Here is a 26,089-nt window from a genome sequence, read left to right as displayed (position 1 = left end):
ATAAGATTATTTGAAAGTTTCCTTGAAAATGTCCTAAAATTCAACCCCCTAACTTTACAGAGAAGGAAATTGAATCTCATACTTTTCTAAAGTCAGTACAGTCATTAGAAGTCACCATCATTGTGGCCAAGATAAAAAAGGAGTGTTTCATAGAAGAGGGGGGATTTGACTTACATTGCAGGTTCAATAAGATTTTTGGAGTGAAGAGAGTGAGGGAAAGAGTGGAGAAGAGGACAGGTGCAAAGATGAGCATTACTGCTTGAATTTGCCTGAGTTTTCAACCAAACCAGCTGACCTTAAAGAACCATTCTTCTGTACATCTCAAAAACAATACTGTATATATTTAAAAACATATAGCAATAAGCTTAAAAGGAAGGATTCCAGTGATACAAATTTAGAGCTCTGAGAGGCATTGGCTTTCCCAGACACTTAGAATGATCTCTGTAGACTTGGCAACAAATAAATACTCATTATCATTGATATGGGTTTGATAATAGTAGCGTTTTTATTCAGAAATAGAATTTACCTAGTGTTGAATAACAGAGGGACATTTTGTATTATGTTAGGAACTAAAACCGCAGTTTTACAGATAAGGCTTAGAGAGGTATATGCTTTGATTAAGATCAGTTAGGAAGGTAATGTTAGGACTTCCAGCAAGGTCCATGTGTTCTCTTCTCTGCCTTCAGTTGTCTTTCTAGTTTATCTAGGATAAGATAACACTGAAAGAATTCATAATACATTAAGGAATTATAATGGGATATGCACAAAAGCAGATGTTTTAAGATTATAGGTTTTAAATATTCAAGATATTTGAGGCATTCTTAATCAGTAAGCTCTTTAGTTTCTTATAATTATTTCATAAGTGCATACAGACTAATCGATCTATGTTCTTCTGATGGAGTTTTTTGGTTCCATAAATAGGCCTTATATTGTTAATAATTTTAACATGAGAGGTGGAAGAAATATTTTAAGAAACTTAGTAATAATTGTATCATGATCAGATTTAGAATTGAAAACTTAATTAGCCATTGTCTTATTTATACCTCCGTATTTTTTTAAGACTGATGTTAACTTTTATATTTTTAGTGCCTTCCTTTTTGGCCTGAAAATTTGTCAGGCAAACTTTGTGTGAGAGTGGTGGGCTGTGAAGGATCCTCCAAACCATTTTTTTATAACCGACAGGATAATGGCACTTTATTGAGCTTAGAAGAGCTGGTATGTTTTCATGGTTTTTAAATTAAATTTAATTTTTTTATTATGTTTTCATGTTTTAAAATAGTGTCTTCGATTTTTTAAATTTGCTTTAAAATATTTTATTTTATTTTATTTTATTTTTTTTTTAATATTTTATTAAAACATGCTATAAGATTGACTAATTGAATTTAAGTTAAGAAAAACAGAATTTACCTGGAAAAAAAATCTGGTCATCATTTGAAGGTGCTAATATATATATTTGTAAGGTGCTATACATATATTTGTAAGAGATCAGAGCCAGTGTGCTTTTCGTTAAGAACTTAAGAAAACCGATTTTTTGTTGTCTACGTAACTGATTGAAGTTCCACATGTCACTGCAAGTTAAACGAATACCTCAAAAAATTTTTTTTTCTGCAATAGAATGGGGGTATCTTGGTGGATGTAAACACTGCTGAACATTCAACTGTCATAACCTTTTCTGATTACCACGAGGGATCTGCACCTGCCCTGGTAATAAACCACACATCACAGGACGTCGTCACGTACAAACAGAGGTATGAAGAAAAAGGTTCATGGAAAATCTCATTTGCTTTTTACTGGCCCACATTCCTTTCTAGGAAACACTTGAGGTGGTAGATGTGTTTCACATTCCACATATTTTCTGATTTTAGAAAGGTAACATGGAACACATGCTGTGTATTATAACACCCTCAACAGGTTTTGAGATGGTTCTCTATAGTCCAATACATTAATATTCCGGCAGCAGAACTTATGAATATTCATACTAAGTGGGATAAATCAAAACTATTAATAATCTCACATCAGTTCAGATTAGGTTTTTTAGCCAAACGACTTTTGATACCAAAAATCTTTGGACTTTTGGAGCTTTTAAAATTTCAGAATGGCATATAAGGAACTGTGAACCTGTTACCTGTTTAAGCATTGTTATTCTTTTGTAATCTGGAAATGCTCAGTGAACCTCTCCCTATAAATCTCTATCAAGTTGGTTTTCTTCCCCCCAGTAGAGGTGGTAGAAGATTAAATGAGAGCTCAATGAATAGGTAGGGTATTGAGTTTAAGTATGGAATGATAGGAATTTTGCTGTTCTGTCATTTGGCTTGGATGATACCATTATTTAATGTCTTGGATGATACCATTATTTAATGATGTAACATAGTTTTAAATCCTTAAAATATATATTACATATTTACCAAGAATTATTATTATTAATCTGTAAGGCATTATTTTATATATGTACAAAATCTTGCATATACCTAAGTTTATTTTTACATATAGAATTATTTTATCTAAAATAATGCCTTGTGGATTTACCTGTTCTTAACTCTCCTGGTTTGAATCCAGTGGGAGGTTTAAAAGTGCAGAATGGGATTGAAACCTAATTGGGTTCCTTTTGTTGTTGTTGTTCCCTGTAAAGTTTTTTGTAATGTGGACTAATAGTTCTTAAACTTTAATGATAAATTTGAAGATCTCCCAGAAATCTTGTTAAAATGCAGATTCTGATTTAGTAGGTTTTAGGCGGGGCCCAGAGTTTTGCAATTTCAGCAAGCTCCATGTAATGTTGCTGCTTCTCTGTAGATCATGCTTTGAGTAGCAACAGTGTGGACCTAATTTTTGTTTTTTTTCTGAGACTCGTGTTTCTTATCTATTGCATTTGATTAATAAACTTTAAGCACTGAGTGACATTCTACTGCTGCTAAAGGATTTATTGTTTATGGCTCTTTCTGCAGGTGAACTCTGATGTGCCAGTTTGTTTACTTTAATGAATTCTATTGCCTGCATGAATTAGGAGTATCCTGCAACTTCAGAAAGTCAATAATATTCCCTTCCCTCAAGCTTTAAACCATTAGTTTATTGGACATTTTAGGGTACTTATTTTTAGGCAGAGTTCTGTTTATTAAAAAAAGGCAGTTTTACAAGATTTTTGTGCCAGTCCCCTGCTCTGTAAACCACAGGTCTGGGTTTCTCAGGGCCTGGCTGTTTTCATCTCTCTGGTGGTTGTGTTTCAGTGGGTCACAGGAGGAAGTGCACTTGGTGCCAGGAGAAGCTCGACTTTTTGCATGGGCAGATCCTACTGGTATCAGAAAACTTACGTGGACATATGCAGCAAATACCGGAGAACACAGTCTGTTAAAGGTATCATTTGATGTGAACGAGCACTGTAATGAGTTGCCCGGTGGCGAAGGAAGCAGACAAGCCAGTTTCACACAGTCATCTTTGTCCTTACTGAACTAAAAATGAACTGAAAGTATTTTCAAAATAAGTTGGTTTTGGAGTTTAGATTGCAAGTAGTTCATACCAGTATTTTAGATTAGTCAAAATAATTTATTTACAGTTTAAAAAATAGGCCTGCTTTATCTTGCCTAAGTAAAGACCAGTAAAGTATCTTTTTATATGCCTTTTTTTTTTTTTTTTTAAAGAAAAGATGTTTAACAAACTATAGAAATGATCCCTGACATAAGAACTAGGATGATCGGTAGGAGAAGAAAGGGAAGAATGAAGGGGGGTAATCAGAAGGGGGAATGAAGCATGAAAGACTATGGACTCTGAGAAACAAACTGAGGGCTTCAGAGGGGTGGGGGGTGGGGGAATGGGATAGACTGGTGATGGGTCGTAAGGAGGGCATGTATTGCATGGTGCACTGGGTGTTATATGCAACTAATGAATCATCGAACTTTACATCAGAAACTAGGGATGTACTGTATGGTGAATAACATAATATAATAAAAATATTATTATGAAAAAATAAAAATAAATAAAGAAAGAAAGAATACTTCCAATATTAGAACACTTTGTAAAATGTCAAAAAAAAAAAAAAGAAGTTTAAAGCTAAGTGAAAACAACTTTATTTTGAACATATGCATAGCACTGTTGGCTCTGAGGTTTTTAGGCATATTTTCTCAATAAAGACCATATGTTTTAATTAAAGGAATCTGACAGTATGCAAATTATCCCATATAAGAAATTTAATGAAATATTTATTGAAACAATATTTAGGTGCTAATTTAATCAAATATGTTATTCTTAGACTCTTAAACGTTGGGAAGGTCTTAAGGAGTCACCTACCAGCCTTTCTGTATTGTAGGAGTTGCTCCTGTATTAGTGATGCAGATCATTTATTTCCGTAGAAATATATTTATTATGAAAAGTTCATACAGTGTTCTGTTCTACTGTCTGATAATGCCAGTTGTTAAAAAAGCTTTATTGACTTTTGCCTTAAAATGGTAATTGGCCAACAGTGGCTGAATTATCCTCTCCTATATTCCCTCTGAAATACCCATAAAAGAGATAAAGACTTATCCACTTTTGAAAAATCAGACTGGTAGTTCCTCTGTTAGAAGATTCTTGGAATAATTTTCACCATGACAATTTGATGGAGCTCTACAGGCTTGCTTGTGCTTTACTTTTTACAAGACCGAAACTCAAGGTTTGTAAATGGTATAGAGGCTTAAATTCCCTGATCCCCTTAGCTTCCTGGCTCAGAGACACGGGAGCTCTAGCTGAGGTCTCTGACTGTGCTGGTATTGTTTCCCCTCTCCTCACATTTAACACTGTGCAGTAACTGTGACACCCACTGGTAGTCTGTAGACACTAGAGAGAAAGTGGGAAGGACCTCCTGGAGGAGGATATTCAGGTCTGTATATTGAGGCAGATTCAGGAAGAATCTGGGAATCTTGTATGTGGGGATTGTGCTTTTTAATATTTCTCTTCTATTTGGTGTTAGAGAACCAGGCAGTAGGAAAAGTAGATAATTGTGCCTCAGCACATAATCTGCCAGATTCTAGAAACTGATCTAGAAGCAAGGCAGTTGCCCCTTCCCTTGTCTGCTAAGTTGATTTGAGAAGGGAGTTCCACTCGGGCCCAGGTGGACATGGTGAGGGGGTTCAGAGAAAATCCATACATTATTGGCAAACACTAGGTCTGAACAGATCTTTCCTCATTAAGTGTGAATGAACAGGAAAAAAAAATATCAGCAATATGAGATTTATGAAAAAAATAGTTCAGGAAAAAAAATGTAGTACTATCCTGTAGAATCAGAGGGTGATTATACCTCTGAAAATTTTTTTACTGCAGAAGGACCACAAGAAATTTTCCAGATTTATGCCTTGCATCCTCAACAAAGTTATAAAGCTGTAACAGCTATGAAATAGAAGAATGCATAGTGAAATAAAAGATACAACCGAATGAAGTGAAAGTGGAGTAGGGAAATAATATATTCTGTTCATACCATAAATATACCATTTAATCTTTAATTTTAATTATAGAAGTGTAGATGAAGGCTTTTTTTAAAAAAAAACTATTAGTAGAACTAAAAATCATTGGTAAGAGAATTTTAAAACAATTGAGAAAATAAAAATAAAGATAATTTTGCCCGTAAAGGAAGGAGACCTAAGGAAAAATGTAACAAGTGGCAAATACCTTTTACTGAATCTATCTCCTGTGTTAATGTTTTCTGCATAGTATCGCTTATTCTTATCAGAATTCAGAACTGCTGATTAAAATTCAAAACCAGGTCTGTCTGACTTAACAGTCCACAGACTTTTCCCGCTAAATCATGTTTCCTATCAATTATGTCAGTAAATGAAAATGGTTTAAATTCTCCTTATTAAAAGACAAGACTCAGATTAAGCTAGAAAACACTATCTAACTATATGCTACTTACAAAAGATGTGTCTTAGCCATACCAACACAGAACATTATAAGCATGAAGAGGCACTAAGGATTTAGCAGGCAAACAGAAGTAAAAAGAAAGCAAAGTTGTTGATTTTAATTTCTGAACAACTATAATTCAAAGCAAAAACCTTTAAATAGATATGACGAAGAAGGCATGATTGCCACAAACTTTCATGCAAAGAATAACATCATATCAAAATATAGATCTTAAAATGCTGGAAGTCAACTGAAACACAGCAGAGGATATTTTAACACACCTCATTTAATTTTTAACAGATCAAACAGATGAAAAATAAATAAGATTAGAGAGTACTTTAGTAATAACTAAGATTGAAACCAAGACATCAAATTTTGTACTTTACAGAGAGAATTCACCTTAATAGGTATCTCTGAAACATTTGCAAAATTTGATTGCATTTTAGAATTTTAAAAATTGAATAGGCTACTTTGACATATGTTAAAAGCAATAGATTTTTAAAAAGAAATATGCTGGTGAGGATGTGGAGAAAAAGGAACCTTCATGCACACTTGGTGGGAATATAAATTGGTGCAGCTACTGGGGCAAACAGTATGGAGGTTCCTCACAAAATTAAAAATAAACTGTATGATCCAGCAATTCCACTTCTGGGTATTTATACAAAGAAAACAAAAACACTAATTCTGAGGGCTTCAGAGGGGAGGGGGGTGGGGGAATGGGATGGACTGGTGATGGGTAGTGAGGAGGGCACGTGTTGCATAGTGCACTGGGTGTTATACACAACTAATGAAGCATTGAGCTTTACATCGGAAACCAGGGATGTACTGTATGGTGACTAACATAATAAAAAAACATTAAAAAAAACAAAACAAAACAAAACACACTAATTCGAAAAGGTATATACACCCCTGTGGTTATTGCAGCATTATTTATAATAACCAAGATACGTAGTCAGCCTGTGTAATCAGTAAATAAATGGACAAAGAAGATGTGGGCTGTGTGTGTGTGTGTGTGTGTGTGTGTGTATAATGGAATATTACTTAGTCTTAAAAATAATGAGTTCTTTCCATTTGTGCCAACATGGATGGACCTTGAGAGTATTATGCTAAGCAAAATAAGTCAGAGAAAGACAAATCCCATATGATTTCACTTAAACATTGGAATCTAAAAAACAAACAACCAACAACCCCCCCCCCCCCAGAAATAGACCCATCAATTCAGAGAACAAACTTGTGATTGCCAGAGGTTGAGGTGGCAGGTGGGTGAAACGGGTGAAGGGGAGTCGGAGGTCGAGGCTTCCAGTTATGGACTAAGTCACGGGGCTGACAAGTATAGCAGAGGGAATCTAGTCAATGGTAGAAGAATAGACTTGAATGGTGACATGGCAGCTATGCTTGTGGTGAGCATAGGATAACATATAAAGTTGTTGAATCATTATGTTGTACACCTGAAACTAATGAAACATTACGTGTCAACCATACTTCAATTAAAAAAAGCAATAGATAGATGTTAAACAGCAACAACACTCAGCTATTCCTATGCTCTTGATAAATCCTTTATTTGCTTTTTTCCCCCAAGAAAGCATGAAATGAAAAGCACATAGTAGGTACTTGTACTGCTTGTTGAAATGAACTGTTATATTTATGTAAAGCCCAGAATGAGGAGGAAATCACTATTTCAGTCTCTGAAAACACTGACCAAATCAAGTCTTATATTTTTAGTGCTATATGAGACCTTCAGCCAAGAAGGTTTTGCAAAACAGTACAAATCTTAAGTACAAATCATAGCTTTATATAGTGTGATGTATAAATACTTGCAGTGTTATGTTATTAAAACATAAAAATAAACTAGGTTAGTTTTACATGAGATTACTGTTCTAATAAACTTAGGAACTTCTTCACCTTGGAGACAAGTAAGCATTTTAGAACACTGGTACCCTTGCAGGATACTCTTATTCCTGCCGAGTGCCCTTTGAGTAGTCAAACCTAGGGTACAAAAAAAATTAAGCACTGTTAATGTTTGTTATTGTTTGAAAAAAATCGGTGAGCAATGTTTTAAAATAGGTTATGACTTTAATTAATTTATATCATTTTGATGGTTTTCCAATTTATAGTCATGTTTTTTAAACTTTTCTAAATGTTCTGTGACTATAGTTTAACTTTATGTAATATGTAATAAAAGTTTACTACTTATGGGTTTAATATAAAGTCTTTCTTTTCCCCAGGATGAATGTGGCCAGTTTCCCTATGATGCAAATACTCAGATACACTGGGTATCTTTCCTAGATGGGCGCCAGAGAGTGTTGCTTTTCACTGATGACGTTGCCTTGGTTTCCAAAGCACTGCAGGCAGAAGAAATGGAGCAGGCCGATCACGAAATAACCTTTTCTCTGCACAGTCTTGGGCTTTCCCTGGTTAACAATGAAAACAAGCAGGAAGTTTCATATATTGGGATAACCAGGTACGGAAGAAGGAAGTTAAGGCATCAGAAATCTTTAAAAAGCATTGAGTTCATAATATCAAGTTTAATGAGAGTGAACAGGTGTTCTGAATTTTGATGTACTGCATAACTTATGAACGATTTTTTTCACTGCTAGTTGAAAAGCCCCTAAGATAGAAAGATGACTAAGATAATGGCTTTGCACTTACTGTACTCATCATCAGTTGGTGGGGGAAAAAAGAGGTTGGCTTCTTTGTTTTTGGTATGTATTCTTTTAATGAATTGTAATAACAGAAGTGCTGCAAAGAAGTATATATACATGCAATGGAAGTACAGAGATAGAAGCAACTAAGTTGTTTTGTGCAGTAGAGGCTGAGGAAACTGTCATGCATTAGGGGGAGCCGACAGCAGTGGGTCAGACACATTGGAGAAGACATTCATGGAGGAGGCAGTATTTGACATGGGTACATAGTCCTTAATGGGCAGTTATTTAGAACTTTTAAATAGTGATGGATGGAACCAGTTATTGTTTCTGATTCTGCTTGCGTCTGTATAAGAAAAATATTTGAATTTATTTATTTTGACTTTTTAAATCTCACTGACTTTGGTAAAAGACTCCTTTTCTTGGAGGCTGATGGGTGGAATGGTTAACATGTTACCATGTATAACCATCATGGCATCTATCAATAATCATGTTTAGTGAAGCAAAAAATTAGGTCAATAAACATCACGTATGTAACACACTTCACACAACACCTGGAAGATTAAGAGTTCTATAAAGGGTATACACATCCATTGATATAATATTAATATATTTCTGTATATATGTAATATATTTCTGTATATATATGTATATATATATTCTCTTGGTTATACACTTCAGTTTTTTATAGTATTTTTAACCTAAATATGAAAATAATTTTTAAGTTCTATAAATTCAGTTTCTTTACTCTGTTGTTCTTTAATATAACATTTTTATTTTAGTATTATGTATGCTACTATATTTTGTCAGATTGGTCTTTATAAGGACTTTTAAAAATTCATCTAAAAGAACTTGATTATATTTTTATATTTATATTTTTTCTGATGCAGTACACATTTAATACACATTAATTCAGTGGTGATGTGTACTGAGGAAAAATAAATCAGTTACATAATTTTTAAAAATAGACTTATTTTTTTTAGCAGTTTTAGGTTTACAGAAAAAATGGCTGTAAAGTACAGAGCTCCCCTGTGTCCTGAATCTTTCCCCTCTTATTAACATCTTGAAATAGTGTGGTATATTTTTTACTATTGATGAACTAATGTTGATACATTATTATTATCTAAAGTCCAGTATTGATGTTGTTTAAGTTAGTTTGCTCTTAGTGTTGTAAATTCTATGGTTTTTTTTTTTTTTAGGACTTTATTTATTCATTGAGAGAGAGAGAGCAGGAATAGGGGGAGGAGAGGGAGAAGCAGACTCCCCGCTGAGCAGGGAGCCCGATGCAGGGCCCAATCCCAGGATCCCAGGACCATGACCTGAGCCGAAGGCAGATGCTCAATTGAGCCACCCAGGCACCCCAGATTCTATGGGTTTTGACAAATGAATAACACATATCTGTCATTACAGTGTCCTATAGAATAGTTTCAGTGTCATAAAAATCACCTGTGTGCCACCTGTTCATCCCTTTCTCCCTCCCCTTGAGCCTCTAGAAACCACTGATCCTTTTACTGTCTCTAAAATTTTGCCTTTTCCAGAATGTCATATTACTGGAATCAGTGCGTAGCCTTTTCAGATAAGCTTCTTTCACTTAGCAATATTTTTTTTTAAGTTTTCTCATGTCTCTTTGTGGCTTGGTAAGTTATTTTTATAAAATCACTTAATAATATCCCATGCCTGGATGTACCACAGTTTATTCACCTATTAGAAGACATCTTGGTTGCTTCTAAGTTTTGGCATTTATGAATAAAGCTGTTATAACCTTCATAGGCAGGTTTTTGTATAGACATAAGTTTTTAACTCGTTTGGGTTGTTGGATTTTATGGTAGGATTATGTTTAGTTGTGTAAGCAATTGCCAAATTGTCTTTCAAAGTGGCTGCACCATTTTGCATTTCCACCAGGAATGAATGAATGAGCCTTCATTGCTCCACATCCTTGCCAGCATTTGGCGTTGTCAGTGTTCCAGATTTTGGCCATTGTAACAGGGATGTAGTGATATGTCAATATTGTTTTAATTTGCAATTCCCTAATTATGTATGCTGTTGAGCATCTTTTCAAATGCTTCTTTGCTATCAGAACATCTTCTCTGGTGAGATTCAGGTCTTTTGCCCATTTTTTAATTTTTCATTTTTCTTATCAAATTTTAAGAGTTCCTTGTATATTTGGGGTACAATCGTTTTATCAGGTATGTGTTTTGCAGATATTTTCTCCCAGTCTCTGACTGTCTTTTCATTCTTTTAACAGTGTCTTTCACACAGAAGAGGTTTTTATTTTTAATGAGGCCCAGCGTGGGTTCTTTCATGAGTTGTGCTTTAGGAGTTGTATTTTAGAAGTCACAAAAATGCAAAGTTACTTACATTTTCTCCTGTGCTACCTGCTGGATTTTATAGTTTTGTGTTTGATATTTAGGTCTATAATTAAACATTTTGAGTTAGTTTTTGTGAAATGTGTAAGCTCTATGTCTAACTTGATTTTTTTTTTTTTTTGCATGTTCATTTCTGTCACCATTTGTTGAAAAGATTGTCCTTTTTCCATTGAATTGCCTTTGCTCCTTTTCAAAATCAGTTGACTATATTTGTTTGGGTCTATTTCTGGACCCTTTATTCTCTTGTTGTGTTTGTCAGTTCTTTCACCCATACCACACTGTCTTGATTTATATAGTTTTGTGGTAATCTTGAAGTCATGTAGGGTCAGTCCTCCAACTTTCTTCTTCTTGAACATTATGTTGACTATTTTGAGTCTTTTGCCTTTCCATATAAACTTTAGAATTAATTTATCAGCTGGGATATTGGTTGGGATTGCATCAAAGCTATAGATAACTTGGAAAGAACTGATATTTTGACAATATTCAATCTGCATATGCATGTACACAGATCTTTGTATTCAGATCTTTGATCTCTTTCATTAAACTTTTGTAGTTTTCCTCATAGATTCTGCACAAATTTGTTAGATTTTGTTTATACCTAAGTATTTCATTTCTCTGGTGCTAATATAAATATTATTGTGTTTTTAATTTCAAATTCCGTTTTTCATTGCTGATATATAAGAACACAATTGATTTTTATATATTAACTTTGTATTTTGAAATGTTAGTTGCAGGAATTTTTTGATTGATTCTTTGGGATTTTCTGCATAGACATTCATGTCATCTGAGAACAAAGACAGCTTTATTTCTTCTTTCCTAATCTGTGTACCTTTTATTTTTTTGACTTATTGCATTGTCTAGGATTTCCCAATGTTGAATAGGAGTGATGAGAGTAAACATCCTTGCTTTGTACCCGATCTTAGTAAGAAAGCATCTAGTTAACTGTAGGTTTTTTGGAGATGTTCTTTTTCAAGTTGAGGAAGTTCCCCTCTCTTCCTAATTTGTTGAAGCGTTTTTATCATGAATCAGTGTTGGATTTATATTATTTATTTATTCATTCATTCAGTGTATTTTAGAGGGAGGGGAGGGGCAGTGGAAAAGGGAGAGAGAGAATCTTAAGCAGCCTCCACACCCAGAGAAGAGCCTGACTCAGAGCTCGTTCTCACAACCCTGACACCATGACCTGAGCCAAAATCAAAAGTTGAATGCCTAACTGAGCCACCCAGGCAGCCCAAGGTTTATATAATTTATATAACTTATAGTGGATATTTTATGCATTATCTTCTTTGACTGAATACATGATATAGTGGGGACATTGTTAACAGTATCATTGATTAGTACGAACAAACTATGTTAAATTAAAATATAATGGGGTTTTATTTTATCATTATGCAAACAGTATTCTCTAATCAGGGGTCAACAAAGTATGGCCTATGAGCCAAATCTAGCTGATGGCCTGTTTTTTAGAGACCTCAGTCTAAGAATTTTTTACATTTTTAAATGGTTGGAAAAAATTGAAAGAAAATAGTATTTTGTAATGCATGAAAATTATATGAAATTCAAAGTTTGTTGCCCACAAGTAAGGTTGTATTAGAACACAGCCTTGCTTATTCTTTTATATGTCTGTGGCTGCTTTTGCACCGCTGCTTAGCACGCAACAAAGGAAAAATAACTTGAGAGTGTATGACTGCCACACATATAGCTGTCCTGCAACTTGTATTTATTTTTTATTACTAATGCATGTTCATCATGTCAAAAGAGGTAGAGAAAAGTGGACTTCGAATGTGACTCTCTACTAGGTCACAGTTATTGAGTGAAATGGCAAAGCATTATTTTATTATGTAATGACCCTTACCTGTGCTAAAAGAATACAATATATATTGACATTTCCAAACTAAGCACATGTCAAAATATGCCCACCTCACAGGAAAGGAATGGCCAGAAAAATTAGAAAACTTCAGACAAAATAGCTCATACAGCAGAATTTCTTCACAAAAATAAAAAACCAAAAATGAAGCTGCAACCAAGTTAGTTTCTGAATGTGTTAGCCAGGCAAGGAACGTCTTTTACCGATGGTGAGTTAATTGAATCACCTGAATGTAGCAGCTGAAGAAATGTGTCCAGAGTAAATAAACTTAGGACCCTTAGCCTCTTTGTGAGAACAGTTGCTTGAAGAACTGAGGACATTCAGAGCAAAATCAATAGTCAACTAAAGGCAAATGATTTTGAATGATTTTCCTTGACTCGTGATGAGTTACCAGATGTGACCAATACTACTCAGTTATTGTGTATTTGAGAAGCCAGGGCTGAGTTTGAGGTGACTGAAGAATTAGCCTCTATGAACACTGACTTTGAGCCCTAATTCAGTGAAATGTTGTCACCACGGAGAAAGAAGTGTTAAAAAAAATTCTTTTTTTGGAAGTGTGTATGGTGATAGATGTTAACTAGATTTATTGTGATGATCATTTCACAGTATATGCAAATATTAAATCATTATTTTGTATACCTGAAATTAATTTAATGTTATGTATCAATTATACCTCAATGAAAAAAATTTAAAAACATATTTTTTCATTGATAGACTTGTATTTTTAAAATTTGTACTCAATTGTTTTTATATTTTGAATTTCATCAATTAGAAAAATCTATGCAATTTTTTTCTCGTTATTTAAGCACTTATGTAATAACCTCAATTTTGTCTTAGCCACAAAACCTAAAATATTTACTCTACGGCTCTTTATAAAAGAAGTTTGCAAGTTCCTTGATTGGTTGATGTCAGTGTGTGATAGAACATTTCCCCTGCCCCTTTTCCTTATGAACTTTTATAATACAGGTGTATTTTGCTGTTTAAAAAATCTCTTGTATAATTTTCATAAGAGATACATAGTTGCAATAATTTGAAGTTGAATGACAATTCCAACAAGCCTAATATATACTCCTAATTTAATTTTCTTTGTGAATTGTTTTAGTTCTGGTGTTGTTTGGGAGATGAAACCAAAACAGAAATGGAAGCCTTTTAGTCAAAAGCAGATAATGTTGTTGGAGCAGTCCTATAAAAAATATCAAGTATCAAAAGACCATGGATGGATTAAACTAGATAATAATTTTGAGGTATACCAAAATTTTTTTGTTTTAGTTTCTATATATGTATTTTGTTGGCAGATAATAAGTAAGGAAAATTTAAGTAAAAGTATGTGTGCAGGAACTAATTTATTTATTAGCAAATAAACTCTTGTTAGGAGGATCGACATGACTGATACTCATTAGTACATTTTAGATTAAGATATGTTATTAAATCATATACTGTGAAATATGATTTAAATATGTTGCTCTTTTGCATTTTTGTAATTTCTGTTTACAAGACAGTTTCATGGAACTTGTTTTCAGTAAGATTATGCAGAAATTAATATTGTTTATTGGAACTTTTGTTCTGTGTTTAATGATGCCAATATATATTGGTAAATAAAGGCTGTGCAAAATTATGTATTTCAGTAATGAGAAACCTGTAGAAAACCCACGCAGTTAAGTTCATTAAATGTGAGCGATTGTTGGACTTGGGTAGATGGCACAAATACAGGTGTACTCTCTGCAGGCCCTTAACAGTATTGTAGCTAAAGGTCACTTTTGCCCTAAGAAGACCCCAGAAGCTTGACTGCAGTTTCTCATTTGCTGTGGTTCAGTCACACAGCTTCAGTTATTCTTTGACATCTAATGGTTGGGTTTGCATTGGCCACCGGATATGCTCCCTACTCCAACCCTTATCCCTATAAATGTTGGCAATGCTCAAACGTAAACAAACTGTCAGACATAAATAAACGATTAACTATTCATTGTTTAACTTAGTTAAAACAAAATTTAAGAGTTACCTAGAGTTACTCATTACTATTTAGGTTTTTTCAAAATATAAAGCATGGTGTCTTTTCTTTAACGGCAGTTTATATCATTGAAAATTTCCTCAGTTGTTTTCTTGTTTTCCTCCTAATTTTGGTGGAAAAGTGATGATTCTGCTTCAAAGATCTCAACTGTAGATCACCTTAAGGCAGATCTTTTAGTGAGTTGTGGAGATTAAACTATTTTCTCCTTTCAGTTTGTGAGTAAGTGAATATTTAAAATGGGCTCTGCTGCTAATACCAGATCATCATAAACATATGTGTTTTTTTTCCCAGGTCAATTTTGATAAAGTTCCCATGGAAATGCGCCTCCCTGTTCATTGCCCAATAAAGCGAGATTTTTTGTCAGGGATTCAGGTTGAATTTAAGCAGTCTCCTCACCAGAGAAGTTTAAGAGCCAGATTGTACTGGCTTCAGGTAACATTGTCATTTTCTGTTCAATAAGTATACCTAATCACTTTGGGAAACGTGGGGATGAAAATTTTCTACAAGGCTCTAGCTTACATTGTAAACAGTATTTTTCTTTTTGTTTGTATGTTTCTTACTCTTCTCCCATGTGTCCTGTGGATTCTCTACGCTTAGCGTCCAAGACCTTGTGACTGTTGAGATTATTGAATTTGACCAGTTAGCCTGCAAGAACATTTTCCTGCACTGAAGTTGTTATTTTTAAATATTCCTTTGAATTTGTCATGGGATCCCAAAATAAGATTTTCTTTTGTCATCCTACACAGGAGTGAGCTGGGCTTTATTGGAGAATGTTTTTGTCTGCTTACTTGCTTGCTCCCTTCTTGCTTTCCTTCCTCTCTTCCTTTTAATTACTAAATACTACTTAGGACACTTTTATCCTTTTTCTCCTTTCTAATTTCATATTCAGTTTCCACTTACATTTTACTTAAATTATAAGCTGTCAAAATCAAAAGGCACAAATATTTTGATTGATAGTGTGTATGCTGTACAGTGTTAATGTGCTTATGAGGGTATTAAATATTCCTTTATGTAAAAGGTTGCCCTTGCCTGCATATGTACGAATGTTAGATTTAAAGTGGAACTTTTAATAGCATCATATATACAATGCAGATATTTAATTATGATGAAATAAGCAGCCTCTTCTATAATATTATCTCTAAAGCTAAAAGTTATTACATTATTTCAAATCCTGCTGATTTATTTTCTTTCTTTTCTTTTTTTTTTTAAGGTTGATAGTCAGTTGCCAGGTACAGTGTTTCCTGTTGTATTTCACCCCGTGGCTCCTCCAAAATCTATTGCTTTGGATTCAGGTGAAAAAAAGAAAAAAATTGAGACATCCTATTTTTAAAATTAAGTAGATATTATTTTTATCTAGTATAAAGTTTGACTCTTTTCTTCGTTTTTTTTGTTTTCTTTCTTTCTCTTAGAGCCCAAACCTTTCATTGATGTGAGTGTCATCACAAGATTTAATGAATACAGTAAAGTATTACAGTTCAAGTAAGTAAAGATTCCCCTATTTATTGAAAGGAATTTAGAATGAGAATCTATTTTAAAAATAAATTTCACTCTTGTGAGGCTCACTTCCATATAAAACTTATTTTCCACCTGAACGTGTGAATCCAGTTTTGGTCAAGTAATTTTCTATGTTGAAACTTAATTTAATAATAACCCCTCTATATTTTAAAATGTAAAATTCCTTAACCACTTTTCCTCTTTGTAATTGCAATTAGAATATAAAATAGCCAGTGAAATATAAATGATTTATGTATTCGTGAAGTGTGCTCTTGAAAGCAATTGCTGTGGACCTTAAAAATGTAGTAACACATGCTATATCATCTAATTGTATTTTTCTCTTCTGTAACATGATAAATATGGGATTTGGGACTTTTTTTTTTAAAGATTTTATTCATTCATTTGAAAGAGACAGAGAGAGACCGAGTGCAAGTGGTGGGAGAGGCAGAGGGAGAAGCAGGCTCCCCACTGATCAGGGAGCCCGATGTGGGACTCGATCCCAGGACCCTGATATTATGACCTGAGCTGAAGGCAGACACTTAACCGACTGAGCCACCCAGGCACCCAGGATTTGGAATTTTAAATGCTATGTGTCAATACAACAGTATGACCTCTAGTGAAACCTTAACTCTAGTGAAAAAAAAAAAACCAGCTTAGGTAAGGAGACTTTGATCTTGTTAATGTAACACTTTTTAAGAGATGAAGGAGTAAGATCTTATTGTGACTTCTGGTCAAAATCAAAGTTTAACATTGAAAATTACAAGATGTGATAGAAAGCTTTTTCTGTATTTAAAAAAATTTTTTCCCTCAGGTATTTTATGGTCCTCATTCAGGAAATGGCCTTGAAAATTGATCAGGGGTTTCTAGGAGCTATCATCGCACTGTTTACCCCAACAACTGACCCTGAAACTGAAAGAAAACGGGTAACAATTTTTGTTTCTTGGGAAAATTATAAACTAAAAAAAATCATTCAGCCATTCTTTGAACTAACTAGAGAAAAAAATTAAAATACTAATTCTTGATTTCATGTTTTTCAGACAAAGTTACTCCAACGAGATATTGATGCTCTAAATACAGAGTTACTGGAGACTTCAATGACTGATATGTCCGTTCTTAGTTTCTTTGAACATTTCCATATTTCTCCTGTTAAGGTGTGTTGTAGTTATTATTTTGAAAATTGGGCAGAATTGTTGTAGGATTTTTAAAGGCTCTGTGTATAAATGTGTGTTTTAATTTTTTGTATCAAATATTTGTTGGGAATTTTGTTTGATTAATTGAAATAATTAAGGCACTTCTCTGTAACATATGTACAACCATAATTCCCACAGAGAAACCGTCAGAGCGTGTTCCCTAGTCTTGAATTAATAACCCCTTTATTCAAGGAAGGAGCTGACAAAAGCATTTCTTAATTAAGCGAAGAAGTGCTCACCAACATTTAATGTTTTGGTTGCACTTTGTAACTACTCTCACTGTCTAAATAGAGAGCTATAATGGGTGCCCTAAGCAGAATGTGAAAACGCTGAGGTAGGTATTATACTGTTGATGTGGTGTTTTTCACCCTTCCAAAATTTGATCGTAACTAGGGAAGTGGAAAATTGGATACCTTTCACTTGCCTGATTTTGTACTTTATGAACCCATTTCCTTTTCTCCTTTTGTTGTTCCTTTTAGGTTTTATAGGAAGAGGTGACTGCTTAGTAAATTCACAAATGCTACCAACCACAGTGCTCTAAACTTGTGTAATGGGCCAGATTTACAATTAAGTAACTCTAAAATATTGATGATCCTTTACATTCTCAAAACCTGTTCATAGCACATTATTTTCAATTGCATACACCAATCCTTCCAGCTAAGTAAATTAATTTATAAAATGGAATTGAATTATTATTTTAAATTGATGTACTGGTAGTATTAGACATATTTATGGGTTAGGTTTAAAATTTATATCTTTATGTGGTAGGTTATACACAATTTCTTTTTCATTGTTAAGTGAAAATCACGTATGTGTTTGAACAATACCTTCAACTAATATTTGCTGAATGCCTACTATCAAAGTTGCTCTGGAAAGTGTAAAATGACTTCATGGAACTTACAATCTTAGGGGAGTGTTAAAGATTGTTAATTTATCGATTCTTGATTTTACACACATCGGGGATTATGCCATGAAGTTAAATAATTAAGATCATGAACTGTAGTTTTCTTATTCCATGGTGACTTCGCCTTAGGGAAAGGGTGGACCTCTGTCCACCTAAGCTCACCTTTCCTGGATCTTTATACTCTCTGATTCTGCAGATGGGCAGAAGTCCACATCAAAAGAAAAAACAAAACAAAGACCAGAACCAGGCTTTCCTCATTTTACCTCAGGTCCCCTCTATTGAGCTCTATGCTGGTTACGTAAAATGCAGAATAAGAAAGGAGAGTCATCTGCTTTATTTGCCCCGATAGAACCAGCTTCTGCCTGTGTCTTTTGCCACTATTGAACTATCGGTGATACAGCACAAAGTAGAAGCAGCTAAACGGGAACGTGAAAATCTCATGTTTAAGTACCGAGTGGAGGGAGTCTGTGGAAGCTGAAAACCTAATTACTCTTTTAAAAATGTATTTAGCAACTTGCCAATCATTGCCATAATTGTCATGTTGTTGTTACTATTATTGTATAATTATCATTGTTATTGTTAATTACTGCCATAAATTATTTACCTTCGTTGGATGAAAATAAATGATTATTTATTATTTTAACCGGTAGACATGTTTTGTGTGCCAGTTGACATGTTTTTCTTCTTAAAATGATTATACTATTTTTATAAAGTGTTTTGAGCCCCTCCATATAAACACAATGGTCTTTATATGCTTTAGATAAAATTTTAGTTCTTTGGAACAGACTAATTTGTGTTTTATCAAAAAGCAAATATGAGAATCAGATATTAGTGAGTTATCCTGTGTGGGTGTGTAGAATAACAAATTATAACTTTATTTAGGACTCTGAAAAGTACGACATCTGTTTGTTTCTGGAAGATCTGATTCCTATGTACGTAAATTGTTTGGTTTTTGTTTTTAGCTTTTATTTATTAAACATTGTTTTTCTTTTAGTTACATTTGAGTTTGTCCTTGGGTAGTGGAAGTGAAGAGTCGGACAAAGAAAAACAGGAAATGATTGCAATTCATTCTGTCAATCTGCTGTTGAAAAGCATAGGTGCTACTCTGACTGACGTGGATGACCTAATATTCAAGTAAGATTTATGTTAAAGTGGGGGGGGGGGTTGTACCAAGGTTATGTTTCTGGATATGAATTCTTCCCACTTGGGCTAGAATGTTAGCTTAGAAAATGATAATTCTCACTATATTTGAAGTTTGGCCCCTTTCTAATTATGCTTTTTAGATATGCTTATTTTACTCATAAAGAGTTTTATATTTTCTTCAGTTATTCATATGTTGATAATACATGAATGTCGAATAAAAAATGGAATTATTTTAGTAGTAGCTTATAAATTGACCATGTTTTAAAACAGACTTATATTTAGAAATATGTAACAGTATGGTGAGATTTCAGTATAATCATATGGAAAAGTATAGAAAATAACTCTTTGTAACATTTAATCTGAGAATACTTACGTGTGCTAGACATATATGAATTCAGTGAATGTTCATTGAATTGAATATTCAGCAATGATACTGGAACAAGTAGTTGCCTTGGAGAAAGGAAAAAACCCATTTGTATTGTTTCTACCTTACTTGTACACTATAATTTCATAGGAATGGAAGGATTAAATGTAAAATTCAGATGAAAAACACTGAGGAAAATATCAAGGTTAATTGTTGTCAAATCTGAGTAAAGGAAGTTTTCTCAGTTTAAAAGCAATGGGAAAACCCGCAGTGGAAAATACAAGATAGATTTGACTACATAAAAATTAAACACTTTACAAAACAATATCAGTGGAAACATTTAGAAAATGAACTGGGAAAATATAATGATGAGTGTGACAGAGAGAAGATTGATAGTCTTAATATTAAACATTGATAAGACAAACCTAAGGATTCCAGTACCATATTTGCCAGTGGACACTAAGAGATAATTTGCAGAAGGGAAGATACAGTAGCTGATAGATATTTGAAATGCTCAGCTTTATCATTTATCATATAATATATGCAAATTAAAGCAAATTATGAAAGATTTCAAAATGTGAATAATCCTAGTACTAGAGAGGGTTGGGTCTGGCAAATGGGAACTTTTTTTTTTTTATTTGTATGAGTGGAAAGAGAGATATATATATCAAAGCCTCAAATGTTTTTTTCGTAGTTTTTCACTCAGTAATTATTTTATTGGGAATTCAGTCCAAAAAATAATCATGCAATGCAACCAAAGAGTTATATTCAAAATTTACATATGGCAATCCTAGTTATTACTGTCAAGATTTGGAAATGTCTGACAGCGGTAGAATTGTTATGATATTTCCACATGATGGAATGCCGTGCATCCATTAAAAATGGTTACTTAGAATTTTGAATAACCTAGAGCAATACTTATTCACAATGTTGAGTGTAAAATGCATACAAGAATGTTTTAAATATTTTTGACTTGGATGGAAAAGAAAGAATTCAAAGTGGGAACTCACAAGAAAAAAAAACCTAAAAAATCCACTATATGATGGGATTATGGTTGAGTTTTTCGACATTTTTACTCTGTGTATTTATGAAAGACTTGTATGAGAATGCACTATTTTTACAGTAATTTTGTTACCATGATATGAAGATCTCAAACGTAAATTATATGTGGCAGATGTATAAATCGAACTGTGAAGGAATTAGCGATGATTAATTTATCATTGAAATTTTAAGTCTCGTTCTTTCAGAATGTAATCATTGTGCCTTTGCATCTTTCTTTCTCCTCTCAGGCTTGCTTATTATGAACTTCGGTATCAGTTTTACAAGAGAGATCAGCTTATGTGGAGTGTTGTTAGACATTACAGTGAACAGGTAATTTCCTATCATAGGAGCTCACAAGCAATGTATGTCATAAAATATCAGACAAAACGTTTGTATGTGATGGCACACTGTTTATCTAATTTACCTCAATTTGCAGTCTCATTACTTTCTGGTTTTCTTGGATTAATTTCTATGTCTTTAGTTTTTTTCCCTCCATATGTATAAAAATTTTTTAAAGTTTCCTCTGGTGCCTTTTTCTCTTTACAGTTATAATTTACCACTTTGGGAAAGAATGCTGATGTAGGAGGCATAACACTTATTTTGTAAATGTCTACAGTTTGTCAGCACAGTCTAGTAAAGTCAGGAGAGGAATTCTAAGCCAGGTGCTTTCCCACACCTCAGTTACTCCATGGCTTGAATTGGATGCAGAGGCATAGTAGTTGTGTCGGAGTAGTAGGGTACTGTTGCTGTACCATGGAACTCCCGGGTGACATTGCCCTTTCCTTCCTCTGCTGGAAGGTCTTTTCTCCTATGGTGTATATAGACATTATAGTTATTACATGTTCAAATAAGGATATATTTTCATTTGTGTTTTGTTTTGTTTATTATTTTCCCATCTAGTTTTGTAATAATAGCAATAGTTACATAATAATAAAAATAAGTAAAAAATAATAATAAAAATAAGTAACTATTATTGAATTATATATTCATTTAATATGTGTACTCAGCCATGCAAGGTCAGTGCAATCCGCCTCTGATTTTTTATATGAGAAGACTGAGGCCCTATTATAGAGACTAATTGACCTGTCCAAGGTCATAGCTGCTAACTGGCAGACTGCCTCGAATCTGTACTAGCGTAATGCCTGGCCCACAGTGAAAGATCAGTTAATGGATGTAGTCATGGTTATTCTGCATTGATTTCTTTTAACAAACTCATGTAGTCAGTACTCTCCTTTCTTCCCAAGGCATCATGATACTGTTTCTTACAGCAGTAGTAAAGGACTCACTATACTTTTTTTTTCCCCTTTAGTTCTTGAAACAGATGTATGTCCTTGTATTGGGCTTAGATGTGCTTGGAAACCCATTTGGATTAATTAGAGGTCTGTCTGAAGGAGTTGAAGCTTTATTCTATGAACCTTTCCAGGTATTGATCTTTTATTTATTTTAAGGATATGTAGAGAAAATGATACTCTATTTTTTTAATGACAAATAATTTGTATTTTAATTGTATCTGTGAATTGAATAATGTTCAGATAACAAAAATACATCAACGTTATATTTTATTTAAAATTCCTTGAGATGACATTAAAAGATTGTTGTAGAATTAACTGGGTACTTCTAGTGTCTGGGTGATAAAACGTGCCCACATTTTCCAGGATTTCACGTAGTTGTAAGGAAGAATGCTAGGTAGGTTAACACCATTCCACGGCTGTTTCACCACCATGGAAAGGACTCAGGGGTTATGAAAAGCTGACTTTGTTTTGTATTCAAGCTTTCCTCTAACCTGTTTACCTCCATTGGGTGGAGGAATCCAGGAACCCAAAGTAGTGAGGGTTTTAGCAGGACAACGCAGAGAGAGCACATGGGAGAAGAAGATTATGTGGGCTCTTAGTCTTGTTACCAGTGCAGCTTGCTGCAGCAGTCTGATGGGACTCGGTACTGGGAGGCCGACTTCAGATTGTGACTGAAGCCATGATTTATTCCTGTCCAGTTTTTGTCATCTCAGAAGAGTTTGCCGAGACCATGTGGGTTGAAGGTATCTTCAAACACAGTAGGTGTGCCGTCAATATTTGAGTTAGAGGGTGAAAACTGTGATATCACAGTGTTTGTAGATCTTTACAGGTTCTCTATCTTCATGGAAACCCTGAAATACTAGATCAAAAGTCTTAAGCTTATTTAAATTTTAAATAGCAAACTTTTCTCTCTCTCTCTCTTTTTTTTTTTTTGGCCAGGGTGCTGTTCAAGGCCCTGAAGAATTTGCTGAGGGATTAGTGATTGGAGTAAGAAGTCTCTTTGGACACACTGTAGGTATGTATCACCTATTTGTGTATATAAATATACGTATTTTTATTATAATTATTCTAAAATGCATTGTTTATAAAAAATAAAGAGGGATCAGTTTTCTAATAATCCCTTTTAAAAGATGTGTTCCCTTGTTCTTAAATGGAAAATAGCACAGACTTGCTGGGTTGTTTATATGTCTTTCTAGTGTTGGATCATTGTGCTTTTTTTTTTTAATACAATACTTTTTAGAACAGTTTTAGGTTTACAGAAAAATTTTGGAGAATCAATGTACTTTAAATAGTTTTATTTTTCTTGATAAATGGGAAATGATAAAAATACATTTCTATATGTTTATGAGAATCTGAAAGAGCTGTTTAAAGCAATGGTGTGCTGTATACTGCAGTAATGGTCTTTAAAGAAACAATGTGACTTACTTCTCTGGGTCTTCTGATAGGTGGCGCAGCAGGAGTTGTATCTCGCATCACCGGTTCTGTTGGAAAAGGTTTGGCAGCAATTACAATGGACAAGGAATATCAGCAAAAAAGAAGAGAAGAGATGGGTCGACAGCCTAAAGATTTTGGGGACAGCCTGGCCAGAGGAGGAAAGGGCTTCCTGCGTGTAAGTCTCTTACTGAATCTTCAAGAAGCCCTGAACTTTGATATACACTTTACAAAATGCACTTTAGCTGGTTTTTTTGAAACTTGGAATATTTCTTGTGGGTCAAGGTCTGTTACAGTAGCAGTAGTTATAAATTGTGGACTTTTCTGTTTCCTTGTGTGCTCTCCTTCCCCAATATCTCTATCACATCTATCCTCCAAATCCCAGATTAGTTTGGCACTTGGGCTGGAGTGAGAGCTCTGTAATGATGGCCAGTTAGCACTCTTCTGGAAGGCAAAGAAGCAAAGCAGAGAGAAATATGGTGCATGGTGCTAACTAGAGGGAAGAGGACTTGTTCGGGTTGTCATCAGTTGACCATTTCTGTGGAAGGGGAGGTATACAAGCTGAGTGTTTGTAAACCAGGAACCGCCTTTCACTGTTTTTCAGTACTTTAAAAATAGTACAGGTAATATATGAATATTGTTAAATTATACAGGTAATATATGAATATTCTCTGTATAAGTAATTATAAGAACTTATAAGTTCTCATTTTAATAAATAATGGAAATACTATAGGTAAAGCTATAAAATCCTATTTGATCACCCTCACCTCTTCCCAGAAATATCTAATCTTCTCAACAGTGTGTACACTTCAGTTCTCTTTCTGTGCCACTTGTGTGGTGTACAGGTAGTCTTATTTACTACCATTACTTGGCAGACATTAAGAATGTATAAACGTATTACTGTTTTAATTTTGGAAATAGCTTCAGGAACTATAACTTCTGTGTTTATACCAGTGACTTACAGTGTTGTATGTTGTCTAATCAAAAGTGTCTTACTGGTTATGCTATTTGTAATCCTTCACAGTTCCCTTCATTTTCGGTTTTTCACACTTTCACTAAATTACAAAGTAATTTCATTAAAATTTATAATTAGATCTTAGGGATTATTTGGGTCAACTCATTTATCTTACTGGTACGGAAACTGAGGTTTAAAGAGATTGAAACGATTGCCCGTGTTTACATAGCTAATTGGTGCCAGAGCCAGATATAGAATCTTTTCATCTGCTATCCTGTTCTTTCTGTTATAAAATTTTACTTCTACAAAGTGCCTTTGTTTAAAATTTTCTATTGTACAATATTTTAAAAATCATAGTGCTCACTTAGGTACATGTTCACATTATCAAGTAAGTCCTCATTCTTTAAAAAAAGTTATTTCTAGTATGTATGTAGAGACCTCTAGTGGTTAGCTTAAAATTAAGCACCTTCCGTTCAGGTTTATGACTGATCTGTCTTTCAGGGAGTTGTTGGTGGAGTGACTGGAATAATAACAAAACCTGTGGAAGGTAGGTTGAGAATGTTTCCTTCCAGTACAGAGTCTGAAGAGTTAATATATAATGAACATAATAGATGTTATTGCTACTGGTTATTTGAGGGAATTTCTAATTTTATGTTCATAGTCCTAAAGTGTTTTTTAATGAATGTACTTTCTTCAGAAAGTAGAAAGAGTCTGTTAAGTAATAGACTCTGACTCAGACTTTGAATGTTATTTTCAGCAGGACAATAGTTAAACCAGGTTCCTTTAGATTCTCAATAGCAATTGATTCATTTTGTTTTATCCTGTTAAAAAAGTACTTTATTCGATCAAAACCCCAGTTGGCTTCTTTGCAGAAATTGACAAGCTGATTCTAAAATGTGTGTGGGAATTCAAATGGCCCCAAATAGCTACACCAGTCTTGAAAAAGAACCAAGTTGGAGAACTTACACTATCCAATTTAAAAACTTACCATAAAGGTATAGTAGCTAAGACAACGTGTTACTGGCATATGGAGTTGGATAGACATACAGATCAGTAGAATAGACTTGAGATTCCAGAAATAAACCCTTACATTTGTGGTCAGTTGATCTTCAATGAGGGTGCCAAGATAATTCCATGAAGAATGCCGTTTCGACAAAGGGTGCTGGGACACCTGGATATAAACAGAGTTTACATGTCTGGCAGCAACTCCACTTCTAGGTGTATACCGAAGAGATTTGAAAACATACATTCACTCAAAAACTTACATATAAATATTCATAGAACATAATAGCCAGAATGTGTTAGCAACGTAAATGACTATCCGCTAACGCATAATTTAACAAAAACAATGGGGTAGTATCCAGCTGTAAAAAGAAATCAAATGCTGATTCAAGTACAAGATGGATGAACCTTGAAAACACGTTGCCAGGTGAAAGCAGCCAGTCACAAAGACCACATATTGTTTGATTCCATTTGTAGGAAATATCCAGAATAGGCCAATCCACAGAGATAGAAAGAGAAAAATTTCTG

At 34.0% G+C, this 26,089-nt stretch overlaps 1 protein-coding gene across 2 annotated transcripts in view; it reads left to right on the top strand.

Moving 5' to 3' along the window:
• Positions 1 to 26,089, top strand: part of VPS13C (vacuolar protein sorting 13 homolog C) — a 171,892-nt gene that overhangs the window by 129,360 nt on the left and 16,443 nt on the right. For both annotated transcript variants that reach the window (XM_026518614.4, XM_048219822.2), the window contains 16 exons: positions 1,087 to 1,215; positions 1,615 to 1,748; positions 3,222 to 3,348; positions 8,088 to 8,323; positions 13,840 to 13,981; positions 15,037 to 15,177; positions 15,956 to 16,037; positions 16,155 to 16,224; positions 17,051 to 17,162; positions 17,277 to 17,390; positions 19,328 to 19,467; positions 21,130 to 21,211; positions 22,191 to 22,304; positions 23,113 to 23,188; positions 23,619 to 23,782; positions 25,061 to 25,106. In XM_026518614.4, coding sequence (XP_026374399.2) covers positions 1,087 to 1,215; positions 1,615 to 1,748; positions 3,222 to 3,348; positions 8,088 to 8,323; positions 13,840 to 13,981; positions 15,037 to 15,177; positions 15,956 to 16,037; positions 16,155 to 16,224; positions 17,051 to 17,162; positions 17,277 to 17,390; positions 19,328 to 19,467; positions 21,130 to 21,211; positions 22,191 to 22,304; positions 23,113 to 23,188; positions 23,619 to 23,782; positions 25,061 to 25,106 — 1,909 coding nt within the window. The remainder of the gene's footprint in view (positions 1 to 1,086; positions 1,216 to 1,614; positions 1,749 to 3,221; positions 3,349 to 8,087; positions 8,324 to 13,839; positions 13,982 to 15,036; positions 15,178 to 15,955; positions 16,038 to 16,154; positions 16,225 to 17,050; positions 17,163 to 17,276; positions 17,391 to 19,327; positions 19,468 to 21,129; positions 21,212 to 22,190; positions 22,305 to 23,112; positions 23,189 to 23,618; positions 23,783 to 25,060; positions 25,107 to 26,089) is intronic.

This window comes from Ursus arctos, unplaced genomic scaffold, assembly GCF_023065955.2.
Source record: "Ursus arctos isolate Adak ecotype North America unplaced genomic scaffold, UrsArc2.0 scaffold_36, whole genome shotgun sequence".
Taxonomy (NCBI): Eukaryota; Metazoa; Chordata; class Mammalia; order Carnivora; family Ursidae; genus Ursus; species Ursus arctos.
This window is presented reverse-complemented; position numbering and strand designations above follow the sequence as displayed.